At 35.4% G+C, this 14,251-nt stretch overlaps 1 protein-coding gene across 6 annotated transcripts in view; it reads right to left on the minus strand.

Moving 5' to 3' along the window:
- AHI1 (Abelson helper integration site 1) overlaps positions 1-14,251 on the minus strand; it is a 103,711-nt gene that overhangs the window by 20,734 nt on the left and 68,726 nt on the right. For all 6 annotated transcript variants that reach the window (XR_012775274.1, XM_075498792.1, XM_075498791.1 and 3 more), the window contains 2 exons: positions 4,981-5,039; positions 393-458 (listed from right to left, as the gene is read on the minus strand). Coding sequence is in view for 5 of the 6 variants with exons in the window: in XM_075498792.1 (XP_075354907.1) it covers positions 393-458; positions 4,981-5,039 (125 nt within the window). In the remaining variant the exon portion in view is untranslated. The remainder of the gene's footprint in view (positions 1-392; positions 459-4,980; positions 5,040-14,251) is intronic.

Below are 14,251 nucleotides of genomic sequence, written 5' to 3' on the forward strand. Positions count from 1 at the left end.
CTGGAGACATATGATCAGAAAATGAGTATAAGGGGATACAGGAAATGCACCTCAGGACCAACGAAGAATGTAAAACACTCAGAATTATGCCCAAAGCAATGGAATTTCTTCTGGTGTGACATTCAGATGTGTTAAATTCTGTCTGGGTCCAAGATCAAGAAAAAAAAAAAAAATCTATATTCATCAAAATTTTATGGAATTATTTTTCAAAAGTGATATAAAAACAGCAGTAATGTGGTTATGGTGGTTATGAACATGCTTGTAAGAATTACAAAATCTAGAGTAGCAAAAAAAATCCTTGGGATCATGCTAAGAAAAAGAATGTGCTTTCAAAAGCACAGATACAGTGTAACAGGTATACAAGATACTGCAAAAAATTACATAACACTTACTGTCTCTTGCCCGAGTGGACAACTGCTTCCTCCTCTCACCCCCAGTGCAGTCAGGCAGTCATCATTCTAGAAGAAAAAATATTTTAAAGCTTTAATATGAAGTATTTTGATAAACTATTATTTTGAGTATTTTCATGTCTACTGTAAAACAGTAAGAATTATCTGTAATAAAATACTTTTTTAAAAAAAGAAAAAGCAGAAGTGATGTTAAGCAACACTGAGTAATATTGGCTATGTAGATATCCAGAAAAAGATATTAAGTTTTTCAAGTATGTACACTACACTAAAGACAACATGGGGGAAGACAGAGGATTGATGACTGTGCAGTCTAAGCTTGTTTGCATTGCAAACACTACAGTAGATGTTTAAGAAGTTGTTGCAGTGAAATTTACCTCTGAACTAGTATGCAAAAGATGCCACTTTCATATAATTGAGAATTTCAGGTTGGTCTTAATAACCAATACTTTCCATTTAATTCTAACTGTTCTATCTTTACCCCTTACTCTTCAGACTTCCAATGAAGTCAAAGGAATAGCAGGTATATAATGCAATAAGGAGGATGTGCCTGTACCTACAAAATTTGATTTATATCAAGCAATAGAATTCTTCAGCTGAAAGAAGATTTAAAACAGAAAAATTATGAAAATTAGCAGAGGAACAACAAATTAGAACAAAGGAAGAGATGGAAGTCCTTTGCTGGTGTTACTTAATTTTTTTCAATGGCCTGTTTTCACAGAGGGGAAACCAGTTTCCCCTAGATTTTGTGTGTGTCAAAGGATACAAACTACAATGCCGAATAGAAATATTACACAGCAATTAAAACAGAAGAATCAAATGCAAGCTTTGTGAAGTAAACAACATTTCCACCCACAACAGATTGTACTACATTATAAACAACATTTACATTTGAGAATTTCTATCCAACATACTTCACCTTTTTTGTATTTCACAGCCCCTCCTTTAACTGTCTTTTGCATGAACTTCTTTCTCTTCTCTTGCTTTTTTAGAACATATATCTAAAATGTATTGCTCCTTTTTTTTTTTTTTTTTTTTTTTAATTAGGGTGATCCAAGGAACATCATTACTGCAATCCTCAGCAGAATAAATGGCATTCTCTGGAACAGAGATTCTTGCCCTCAACATTGTTTTCCTAACTTAGCTAGGCTTATCCCATATGGGAAAAAAATCACTGACTACCCTGAACACAGAGGTTCCACCCAGTCTCCAGATTGTTTCGGTATTGCCACAGTAGTTACGGACACACGCAGTACATAGGGATGAACACAGTATAAAAGCGAATAGTTGCCCTCAGTTCTTATCATCTACCAGAACATCTAAGCCTACCACCTAAAGAGTTCTGAATAATTATGTACATACTTGAGGGGAGGGGGGGGGGGGGAGGGAGGGGGGAATGTAACTGCCTGATTTAATAAACAAATTTTGAACAAAGATGGGTGGAGCTGCAGTTCAGAGTACGTGGCTTGTTCAGTGGTCTACTGGTAGTTAGCACTGCCTTACAGGTTTCAGCTAATTCTCATTTTCCATTCTCAAGGTTAAGAGAACTGTGCAGGCAATGTGCTTAGCCTATGGGATGGGAGTGCCTCCTGTTGCTCAAACATGATTCATCAGAATTATTAGCAGTATTATTTAGGTATCTAGTTCAGGTACTCATATTGCCCCATTATTGTGTCTCAATCTGTCTCTCTCTCTTTTTAATAAAGTATTTATGTGCTCCCAAACACTCAATGTAAGAAGAGCTTGAAAAGAGTGAGCTGTTTGGAAATAACAAGCTAAAACCCATGAGTCATCCTGAGACTATGTTGAATGTTCTCAGACACCGTGTTAAACTTTTAAGGCAACAACAATCCAAAGAGTTTCCTCTTAAAGAGATACTCTGAGTATGTCACAGGCTGCACACACCCCCTACCTCCAGCGGGACAGGGAAATTGCCATAGCTGCCTACCACAAACGTAGCTACAGCAAGGCAGCAGAGCTGTCTCTGGTGTGCCACGCCATTTCTCAAATAGTGCCAACTGCCAGCTACACTGCAAGTAACACCCAGCAAAAACTACTGGCCTTTCAGTTTAGAAACACCACTTTTTAATGTTGTGTCACAAGCTTAAGCCACATTTTCAGGATTCCAAAAAAGTGACAGACATACTGAAGTGTATGAATACATCATTATTAACACAATATTAATGTCTCCTTTTTTTAATGCAAGATGGAAACTAGTTAATCCTCCTCTTGCATCGGAACAGACGTGGGGCTATAGTTATATGCTGAGGAGTTGGTCTTTTTGGGAGGCAGACCATCTGTGAGAAACAGGAACAAAATGCTTGCTGAAAAAGCCTGCCGTGTCACACTGATTTTGGTTGAACAAAACTGTTAGAATTTTTCAGCGTAAGGAACATCCTCAGAAGAAGATAAACAGATCCAGCAGTTGATGCAGGGTTCTAGACCATGGAATATCACACTGGTTATCCACAACTAACCCACTTAGATAGCCTTGACATTTCTAACACAAAACCAAACAAAATATGTTTTAAGACACTAACATACAAAAGAGAGCATTGCAGGTAAGTGTAAGCTGATAAATAAGTTGCTGTATCAAGTATCACCAATTCATGATAATAGCACTAATTAAAATGTTTATGCCTTCTTTTTAATTGGGCATTTTCGGTGATTGTGGTAATGGAGGTTTTGCTTTTATTCATGCAGATGTATAGTGGCCAACAGGATTTGGGCATTAGATAGCATTCATTACCTTAGGAGAAGCAGCACTGAGTAAGAACAAGTGATGTGTTATTACTGCCTTTTCTGTAAAAATTTCAGCATTTCAGCTACTGAACAAATCTATTTCAAATACCACAATATCAAAGTTTAAAGACATAAAAATATAAAGTCTACTGGTGGTTTCATACACTTCTTCCTTATATGTAAACACATTCTTCATTGTAACAGAATAAACATACAGATTAAGTCCCACTTCTAATTAGTCATTAAGAATTAATAGCTACACTTGGAAAATAAACTTGCCTAAGATTAATCTTGGGCAGACACTACACATATCGGGGCAAACCCCAGTGTGTGTGCATACAGGGCCAAAGCCACCCTTCCCTCCCTTTCCCATTAGAGTGACAGACTCAGTGACATGAAGAAGGACAAACATCTATTTCTTGGATGCTGCACAGTGCCACTGCTTCTCCCCATGCCACCTCCCTATGTGCGCTATCTGCCAGAATGGAAGAAAACTGGGAGTGTTACCTGTGCAAACACACCAGTAAAGACACAGGGAATGAGTGCTAAAGCTTCTCTTGTCTGTTCAGTAAATCTGTGCCTAAGTGTGTAATAGCCTAGGTTCTGAGACTGTTACCTTTTGGGTTTTTGTTTTTTGGTTGTTTGGTGTTTTTTTTTTTTTTTTGTAAGGAGACAAAATAAGAAATGAACTTATATTGCTCAAAAAACCTACGACTGGCTTAAAAGTGAGATAATTTTTAAAACATTTTAAAATTTTACAGAATCAATCTGAGCTTTTATAGTTGCTCCATTGTTTTCATTTTTCCTTATGAACCCAAGGGTTAGAAATTTACTTAATCCTCTCCTTCCCTAAGGATGTCATGCAATCTTTTTACCCCAGTAACTGAAGTTTTAAATGAAATCCTAAATAAGCTGAGACATAACATAAAATAATTGAATATTGTCAGCACTGTTGTATTTCTGTTCTTGTTCTCTGGTCCAATTAATTGTCAACACACTCCTAGCTCAGGACACCTAACTGTACAAATTTAGTCTACGGGAAACAGAAGTACAAGGACAGTATTAATAGCTAAATTAATATGATTCTGGAAGTATTAATTGTTAAGAATAATGTACTCTTCTTTGGTCTTAATTAATCTGTCTGTAGACACTGTAAAGTTACTTCCTTAGGCTTCAGATGACTACAATTCTTATTTGATTACAGTCCTTCAATATTTAATGAGCATGGGAATCTATAATCTGCCTAGAGGAAAAACAAAACAAAACTGTGCCAGGCTGCACTTTACTGAAACCTGCAATGTACAAACAGAAAACAGAAATGCAAACACAGCTGCTGCAGTAAAGCCTACAGGGATAAAAAAAGAAAGAAAAGAAAAAAGGGAAAAAAGATAAATTCAGAAGCATGTGAAATACTCCAGCTCCTGAAATTATTCAAAACCTTTTCAACTATTTTGTCATTTGTAAATATGCTTTCTTGATATAAATTACTCAGTTTACCTGCACTTATAACATATATTACTGCATTTATAAGAGAAAAAGTAACAGAAATATTCAAAACCTTAATTTTACCCTCTCAGAAAAAAATATTTTAAATTAGCTGCTATTTAGTATTTTCCAAAACAGTTGATCCTGTAAATATTTAGAGCTTGCTGTGAAGAACATTAAAATACTGATTGAACAATTTATACTTTATTTGTTTGAAGACACCTCTTTTGTGAACAAAGACAGGATAAAAAACCCCCCTCTCTACAATGAGAACTCGTGAATAATGACATTTTCTAGTTAAACATCAATTTAAAAAAAAAAAAAATGCAAAGACAGAATTCCTTACCGTCTGTAGTCTACCCAATAGCGTTCGGCTAAGAGGATTTCCTACTGGGCTGAAACACCCTGTGAAAAGAAAAGGCTGTGAATTTTCTGCTTGTTATCCTTTTCCATCGAATAAACCATTTTATTTTAAAATCATTATATTAGCAGGATATGTTTGACAAAATTCTAATGAAAAGCAGCAGCATCTTTCAGTCACAACTATGCATCCTTCAGTCAGGAACAGTTGGAGGGTTTATTTAACTAACAGACCTGACACAAGGTTAACTAATCCAATATTTCCATTCAAATGATTTGGAGAAATAGCTCAAGCTATGTCTACATGCCACCTCGTGCTCAAAGCTGACACTATTATCTAGGCTGTATTGCTTTTCTCTTCATTGAATTTCTGAGTAATGCATACAAAGTTTTCCAACAGAAACGATCACAAAAACTCTCAAAGGAATTACTTCCTTATTTTATCTGAAAGAATAACTATGCCTATTCAGTAGTTCCCTTTGATCATCTGAGTTTCTATCACAACACATCTTGCTGTTTATTTTATTCACTCTCTACATAGTGCATTTGACCAAGTACTTGTAAATTCTTTTCTTTTCAAACTATTATGTTAACTACTAAGCTCAGGAAAATCCTTTCATCATCTATGGATTTATCTTTTTGTTATTGGTCTCCTAGCTGTATACTTAAGAAAACATCTTAAAAAGAAAAGATACAAAAATCTGAAAATTGTTGAACACGACAGTGAAAAATGCTACTGCTTCGTTGGAGAACGGTTTCTCAAGTATAGAGATGCCAGACAACACAGAGTTAAGCTCACTGGATTTTCTCTGTGAGACACTAGATTTGAAACAAGTTTTGTTTTCAAAGAGGAATAAGTTCTGGAAACTCATTTTCATTTGCCACTCCAAAAGCCTCCTCTTGAGGAGTCCAGTATCTGAATAAAGAGGACTCTTCAGATTGAGATTCCCATGTACTGGCACAGCTCCACGAGGAAGCTTGCACAACTCCACCTACAGTATACTTTCTAAAGCCTGGTGGTTTAGACTTTCACAGGAGATTTACTCATAAATGCTTAATCATTAAGATATTTAGATATTTCTAAATATAAGAACAGCTGCAAGCTCAAACAATCATAGTTAAACCATGGTCCTGCAGATCTGCACGTGAATAATTTTGTACTTGTAAGAAATCCTAAATAAGTGCAATAATTGATTTTTCAATTTTGTGTATGAATTAAAAAAATTGTGATCTCAGTTTCAAAAAAGCTTGTATAAATTCTGAAATACTTCATTTTGAAAGGCTTACTTCAATTTTTATTACTTTTTTCCATCTCTTCTCATCTCCTTCCTCTTCTAAAAATAGAAACCATATTCTGAATTCAAATACTCAAAGACTGTAGACCTGAAGCTTACCTTTTTTTAAAATAAGCTATTTGCTAAAACATTTATTCAGCACTAACACCAAAAGTCAGTGGGGATATTACTCCTATGAATATTGTTATTTACATATTCATACAGTTACAAAACAAGCTGCTACAGATATGATACTACATATGGATATACTATTACATATAAGTGTCCTATCATCTTTGAATAAAAGAAAAAAAAACCAACAAAAGAACCCCTCAAGACCAAGAAAATGTTTGCATGATAAAAACATATTTTTTCTTTAGATAGCTAAGTATTCTACCATAGGATTTTCAATTTGAGCATTGTAGTGTTGTGCCAGTTCACACAAACCTATTCTAAGATAAAAGCTGTACAAAATACATGATGAAAGCAATTGCTTGTTTGGAAAAATCTTCAAATTTTAATTAAAAAAAAAATATCTGTATTTTTATCAGTAATATCATTGACTTTCTTGTTCTCCTAAGGAAAAGATGTATTACCTCCAAGTACTTCTGGACTGTATGTTTATGTATGTGAGTACTCCTGTGCAGTCTCTATATTTAGCTGCTTGTTAGGTGAAAACTTTATGGACTGATATTCCCAATTAAGCCTGAACAAAGGGCAGTGCAGACCTGTTCTGCTGCAAGCACAGGAAAGAGACAGATGTGTAATTCAAAGATATAGGGAGTGCTGTACTGAATTTTAGCAGCTGGCACTGGTTTTAACTTAGCGTTTTCTGTGACTAGAGCGTTCTTCCAAAACAAGCAGGAAATTCTTACTACTTCGCTTGAGGTCTAAACACTAAATGGACCACAGCACACTTGGGTCCAAATATTCTACGCGCCACAGAGCCAATGCTATTTGTCCATACTGATCATGCCTATTGGTTACCCCAAACTAGTCTTTAGTGTTATTCATTAGTTATTTTCAGTTATCAAGCATTCCTTTAGTAGCTCCTACATTCAGAACAGTCATACTAAAAAAAATAAACTGTTCAAATCTTCCTCATTCAGAAACCAAGGTCCATTCAGCAAGCAAGGGAATAGCCATTCCTTCCTTCTCAAATGATGCAGTAGATTTTTAAAGCAATTTTACACAGCTATTGGCTTGACGTGGTTCCATGCTTGATGAAGCATGTAAATGACACTGAGCAGGCGTGACTAACAGCCTCAGCAGTGCTTGCTTTGGTTATCTCCGATCCAGGCTGTGCAAACTTTTCAACTACTATAGTGAGGTACTGAAACTGAGGTCAGGATTGCAGAAGGACATTTCCACTTCATCCAAAAATGAAGTTTACAGGACACTGTGACCTGTTGGGACTCTCACTTAGCCTGAGCTTATATAAAGGTCATTAAATGCCTTGTAAGGTCAAACCTGAAAAAAAACCAACACCTAGGTTAATCGAGACTGTCTTATCTTAAGGAAGCTTCAGAATCAGTAATGGAGAAGCATTTTTATTGATTCAGAGGGTTTACTTGAACTCTCCAACAATCTTCTTCCTTTCTGAAGACAGCATCTGCTGTCTTCACCTTCAAAACCCTGTATGTCTTGAGAAGCTAATCTTCCCTATGAAAGTATTAACATTTGAACTACTGTATTCCCTATTACTCTGCATTGATTCTTCAGTGGTCTCCTTCATATGGAATTTTACATGAGAAGAATAAATTGTTTCTAGAAGAACCTACTGCTAATGTCTAAATGCAATGTTAGAAGTCTCAGTGATAGATGCTATTGCTTTTTCTCAAGAATTTTCACACTGACAATTTAACAGCAGGACAGCTCTTCTTTATGGTCCACATAATCCTCTCACTACGATTATTTTGTGAGTCCAAGCATGTACTGATTTAGGTAAATGCCTGCCAAAGAATTGGTATCTCTTGAAAAACAACATAACTGTCTGCCTTGAGAGCGAGTCTGATACTGTATTAGTTTCCTGTACAATTTGAACAGTGAACTGAAAGTCTATCCTTAGTTCCCGAGTCACTTCTGGCAATATATTCTCTGCCAGTATAATTGCAACTAAAGAGAAAAGAAGACAACAAAAACCAAGTAGTTGTCCTCCTGTCCAAAACACATGTCTGTACTACCAAGTTCCCAGTTTTATTGCATGCTTTCACTAAAAAACTACCCTCTGCTCTAGATAAGCACATTAGTGTGACTCAATCAAATTCTAAATAGCTGGGCTGAAATACACAGGAAGTAGATGAGTTCACTTCCAAACAGATTAGACTTATACAGAAATTTATATGATAACAGCAACAACGCCCCAAAATAGCACTTGTAATAATTAAGAACACTTCGTATTAAATAACATCATCTTCAGCTATTATATTTGTTTTATATTAATAGCAAAAGAGCCAGAACAGGGGAAAAAAGTCCTTCTAGGGAGTCACATAATTCCACTATTATCCTACTGGAGTGCCTACAATCACCTAACATTAAACGTTTATGTGAAAAATTCCTCTATTAATAGAGGCGGAGAGAGCATTCATTACAGAATTTATGTTTTAATTAACTTTTCAAAAGAAGGCTTTTTCTCCCTTCGTGAAATGCTCTTGATAAATTAGTTCTGTTAATTAATAAAGGTATTTGTGCATCATAAATCTCCAAGAATTCCAGTCTCGTGGAATCTACATTTAATGAAATAATCCAAAAGTTTATCCTGGAAGATCCTCAGAAAATCACAGAACACCAACGAACAAATAACTAAGAAAATTGAAAAAAAGTTAATATTCAGACATTTCTGTGATGAACCCCTCTAAAGCACACAGAGAGAAAAAATATCTTACCTATTCCACATTATTCTATTTTTAATTGAGTTTTACTTTAAGTTTATACTAATTATTAATGTCTAAAAACCCCACCAACAAATCCTGAAAGACATGAAAATGAAGTATGCCTCTAGGAAATGGTATTTCTTATTGCAGACATTCTTATAATTTATATTGTGGCTTCTTGCAACATGGCATAGTGAAAATACACCCAAATAAACAACAAACACTGGAAAAAAAAAGTCAACTCAGATATGAGATGAATACGTGTATATCAGCTCAGTCCTTTTCCTACTCATCTTCTGTGGCTTTAAAACTGTTCCCAATAAACAGAATTATGTTTTCAGCACAGTCACCTATTCAAAAGTATGACCTTTGTGGCCAAAAGATCTTTTAGTATGCAGTATAATCTCTACTTTAGGCTTCAAATGGAAGTTTTGAGTTTTTTTAAAAGTAAAATGTTTCAGAGCAGTATCACTCAGTTCTGTAATTTTATTTTTCAAGCTAAATATAAGAGAAAGAAGATCATTTTCAAAATGATCTAAATATATCTTAATCTTCCCTCAAAGGCTTTATCCTTACAACAATTATGCTTTAATAGATCAAACAGAACTCATTAAATAAAAAGATTGTTTATATATTGGATAAGAACCTGTTTTCCTTTAGTTAAATACAGGATCACAAATACTTTCAAAACCCACCGCAAACATTTTCAGATGCAATTCACATAAAATAAAAGGAATGGATGCACCCACTTAACACGTGTGCCTTTTTGTTTTACCAGCAACAGATGTTTTACTAATATCCAATGCTATAGGTGAAAACCCACTTCAAATTCTGCTCTACATAACTTAGTCTAGTACCTATGATTTTGAACATATTCCAAATTGAACAGGAGAATGGATAAGACCAAAGTGTATTGACAACTGTTTTCATGAAGTTTAATCTGTATCATAGCTTTTAAAACTACTTTGGAACACATTTGGCTGAAAGTAGAGCAAGAAAGCTACATTCAAGAGCAGTTCAAAGTGAGACAAGGAACAGAGTACTTTTAGCATTCCTTCTAAAATAGCATTCTCTTTGTAACTAATACGATGCCAAAGGAAATGGTTAATTCTCTTGAGAGCCCGTATCTTGCAAGCCACTTAAAATGTATATTCTCAAAATAGACAGTTCTCACATGCTATGTTTAAGTGTATATACAAAAGTGCTGTGATGGCATCATGACTGAATGCAAAGTGACATGGACAGGAGGACAACTCCTGTCCCCCCCCCCCAACCTCCCCCCTCCAATTAAGCCAAAACAAAGATGTGCTGATAGGTGGAAAATTGTAACTTCTTTCTGTTTCCCTTCCCCGTCCCCATTAACACAATGAAAACTTGTAAACTAACAAAATAAAAGAAACTTGGGAACTTAAGTCAATAGATCAGGCTGTGGTTGCCATTCAAAATACTACACTATATGGAAGAGTCTGCACAGAAGGATAAGCTTTCAATAAAAATGTATGCAATATTTACCTTTTTAACCAATTGTTTACTAAATGTTGGTGTTAGAAACAGTTATCTAGAAAAGTAACTATAGGGAGTTACACAATTCAGTACCATGCAGTTCCACATATATTGCTGCAGCTTCTTTCACACCAGCACGTGATTTTTCCAGTGATGCCCCAACTCCAGGTATTAGGGGAACTCTGCTTTCTCAAACCACGAGTCAGTCACAGTCTTCCTAAACTGAGAAAGATAACTCGTCTAGTGTGCTTAAACACAGTAACTTTCTTATCCAAGGACTGCTACAGTTATCTCTAGCTACTGCATGTGGTTGTCTCTGATTCCCCAGCACAAATGACCAAGTACACCCTTGCAGCAGAGCTAAGTGAACACTGGAACAGTGGAATGGAGCAAGGCTTGAATTCACACCTATAGGTCCACAAGAAATACCTTCACTGTAACATCAACTAATTCCAATCCTCATATAAAAGACCTCAGAATCAGACAGCACTAACACAAAAAACCTACTATGCTTCTGGCAGTGCCATAACCCACAACATAATTTTATCTACCATCAGCCAAAAGAATGCAGAGAGATATTAATTCAGGGTTAGCCATAATTTTCATTCCTGGTTCAAGGTGTACAAGGGCACAAACATGTATTTGCTCTGAATCTTAGAATAGTCCTCCAGAAGGAACTATGGAGATAGTCTGTCACTGGCTTTGAAGAGAACAGTTTCATACCAATACATTTATCCTGTACTTAAGCACAATGAACAGGCAGAATTTGGCCCCTATTTACAAAAGGTATAATGAAGTAAAAACTATTGCATCACAAAAACAATTAAAAAATCCAACTTTTTAATTAGAGATTAAAATCAAATACATTTAGCAGCCTACACACCCACCTAATTATTTCTGAGTAATCTTATCAAATCATCATCTTACATTTTTCTTGCAAATGTTAAGTTTCTACAGCACCATATATAAACAATGCAAGTAGTAGCACGTGTCCCAAGCATTCTTTTGAAGTAAAGAACATTTATTGAATCCATGCTAATCAGGAACGTGCTAATTTATGACAACCTCTAATGTTACATCATAATAGCATTAGATAGAACTGAAAATGAGCAGGGGTTATAGTATCCAGTTGTTTCTTTCTACAATGTAGAGAACAGAAAGTGACTCTACAGCAAACATCAATAAGCCTGCACAGATACCATCAGCATTCTGAAATCAGATTGGCAATATTATTTACAAGTTCTAGATAGCAGATAAAAAAAAAGATGTAAGGAAAATGCAGACTATGACGCATACTTTGTATTAATAAGAGCTATTTTTCTTCTAGTGCTGCAGATATCCTGAGAAAGTCATTATTAGTTTTGCTAAGCTCACCAGGACTGTTTAAAATCAAACAAACTAAATGAAATTTGAAAAGAAACTTATTTTGTATTATATTAAATAAAGCTTCTGGTGTTACCCTATCGAAAAATTCTTCATGAAATATAGAAACTGCAGTCCCTTAGAGTTGTGGATGCCCAACACTGAAGTAGCAACCTTCACTTCTGGGTTTGGTAATATTTTTGCTTCTGCATTAACTTACCCTCCCTGAATCAGAGAAAATGGAGCTCTTAAGCAGGATTTATGCTAATCTATTTCCTAAAAATATGTAGTACAGTTAAACTCTATTTATTAATACAGTTAATTTCTATGTAATACAGTTAAATAGAATTTAACTCTACCTGTAACTCGAAGTCAAGTATCTACTGACCTCAGGAGGTCCACTCATGTCTTTAAAAAACATACTTGACTAGGGATAAAAGACAAAGAATGAAAATTATGCAAGGAAGGAAGTTTACTTCGCATGGTTCCTCCCACAACTGAAAATCAGCAATGGCTAGTTACCCACAGTTACTGAAACCAAATTAGGCTGTTGCTCTACAAATGGAAAGCTGTAAGAAAGAAAATACACTTAGGATACCACAAATTCTTTTCAAAATCAGCCATTAATATTTTTGCAATGCAAAGTCTTCTCAGCTAAGAAAAAATAACCAGTTACTGCATGAACTACTGAGTTTCTATATTACCCAGTATCCTCACAATGTCAAATCAGATAAAATCTTGATTAAAAAAAAAAAGAAATCTTGTAACTGCTTGAAGAACATATGTACCGTTTTCCTAATATTTGCATTCAAGGAAAAATAGTATCAGCAACATCACATGCAATATGCTGGAAAAAATAAGTCAGCTTGGTATTTCAGGTCTTTATCATGAGCAGAATAGCCACTAGTTTGTACCTAGCCTACTTTCTCCAATAAATTAGCACTTTCAGCCAGTAGTGAATATTAATTTTGAGAAAATATTAGCAGAAAATTCCATGACATTGCCAAACAATTCATACATTATTAAACCTGAAAAATGCAGGACCATTGGCAGACACTAACTCAGGAAACCTTTATATAAGAATTTTAATATGGTCTAAAATGAAGAGAGTATGAAAAAATTAGTTCATAGCAGATACACTTACTGTCTTTTCAGAAATAGAAGGCTATGTCTTTAAAATACATTCCCAGTTTACTTTCCATTTTGTAGTTCAGAAACTAGGTTGGTCAGATATTTCATGAGAATGTGTGTGTGGCGAAACCGACCTACCACATGTGAGTTTTTGTGCACGCACACTTTCAAGTTTCCAGACAATTTACGAACAAACTACTCTAAGAAGAGTTTTTCTACGTAACAGTGATTAGAACATGTATGAATAAGTAAGTCCTTTCTAATACTTTTCCAACTGTATATGGAAATAAAATAATGGCCTGTAGCAACTTTGGTAACAAAATCTGAATACACTTCCTTGTAAATAATATATGACAATGCGCTTGAGACTAATATTGGTATCATCCGTTACAGAGGAAAACATACTGAAAAGTTAAGTCCAACATTAAAGCAACACATTGCAGATCCAGTGGGACACAGATTTCAATGATGTTGATTTTTCAGTTTCCTTCACCTACAAGGTCTGCAAAGTTTTCTAGAATGCAATAGCAACCTGCTACTACTTTTACGGCAGTGGATTTTTAGAATGCTTTTTAGAAAGTATCACTATTGCTATACTCTCAGCCTTCAGCCACCATGCAAGTACTGCAGCAGAAGTTACCACGGTTATAAAAATATGTGGATACCAAATCTTACACTACTTTGGAGAAAGTAAAAAAAGATGACTTGGCCATTAAGGGTCGCCTTCTAGTACAGGAAACCCTGGCAGAAAGCTTGACTTATCACTTGACAAAGAGCTGAAAAGCAATCTGTTCTAGACAGATTTTTCCTTGGGTCTTAGGTGGAGGATATGCAAAAAATAAGCATGGAAAGGAACCTGTTTGCAAAGAATGTGATTAGGAGGCAATACTCCCTTTCATTTACAAAGTGGTACCTGATCTGAGGAGAGGTAAAAGATGGAAAACCATGACAGGCAGGTTCATAAAGACGGACTGTGCCCAGCTTTGGGCTAAGACCACATTTCAGGAACTCTGGATAGCCTGGAGAGAACAGACTTCTCCCCAAGGTTCAATCAGCAACCCAAATCACTGCAACTGGTATTGGAAGAAAGGAAGACTTTATCTCAGCGTCAAGC

Source organism: Mycteria americana, chromosome 3 (assembly GCF_035582795.1).
Source record: "Mycteria americana isolate JAX WOST 10 ecotype Jacksonville Zoo and Gardens chromosome 3, USCA_MyAme_1.0, whole genome shotgun sequence".
In the NCBI taxonomy this organism is placed as follows: domain Eukaryota; kingdom Metazoa; phylum Chordata; class Aves; order Ciconiiformes; family Ciconiidae; genus Mycteria; species Mycteria americana.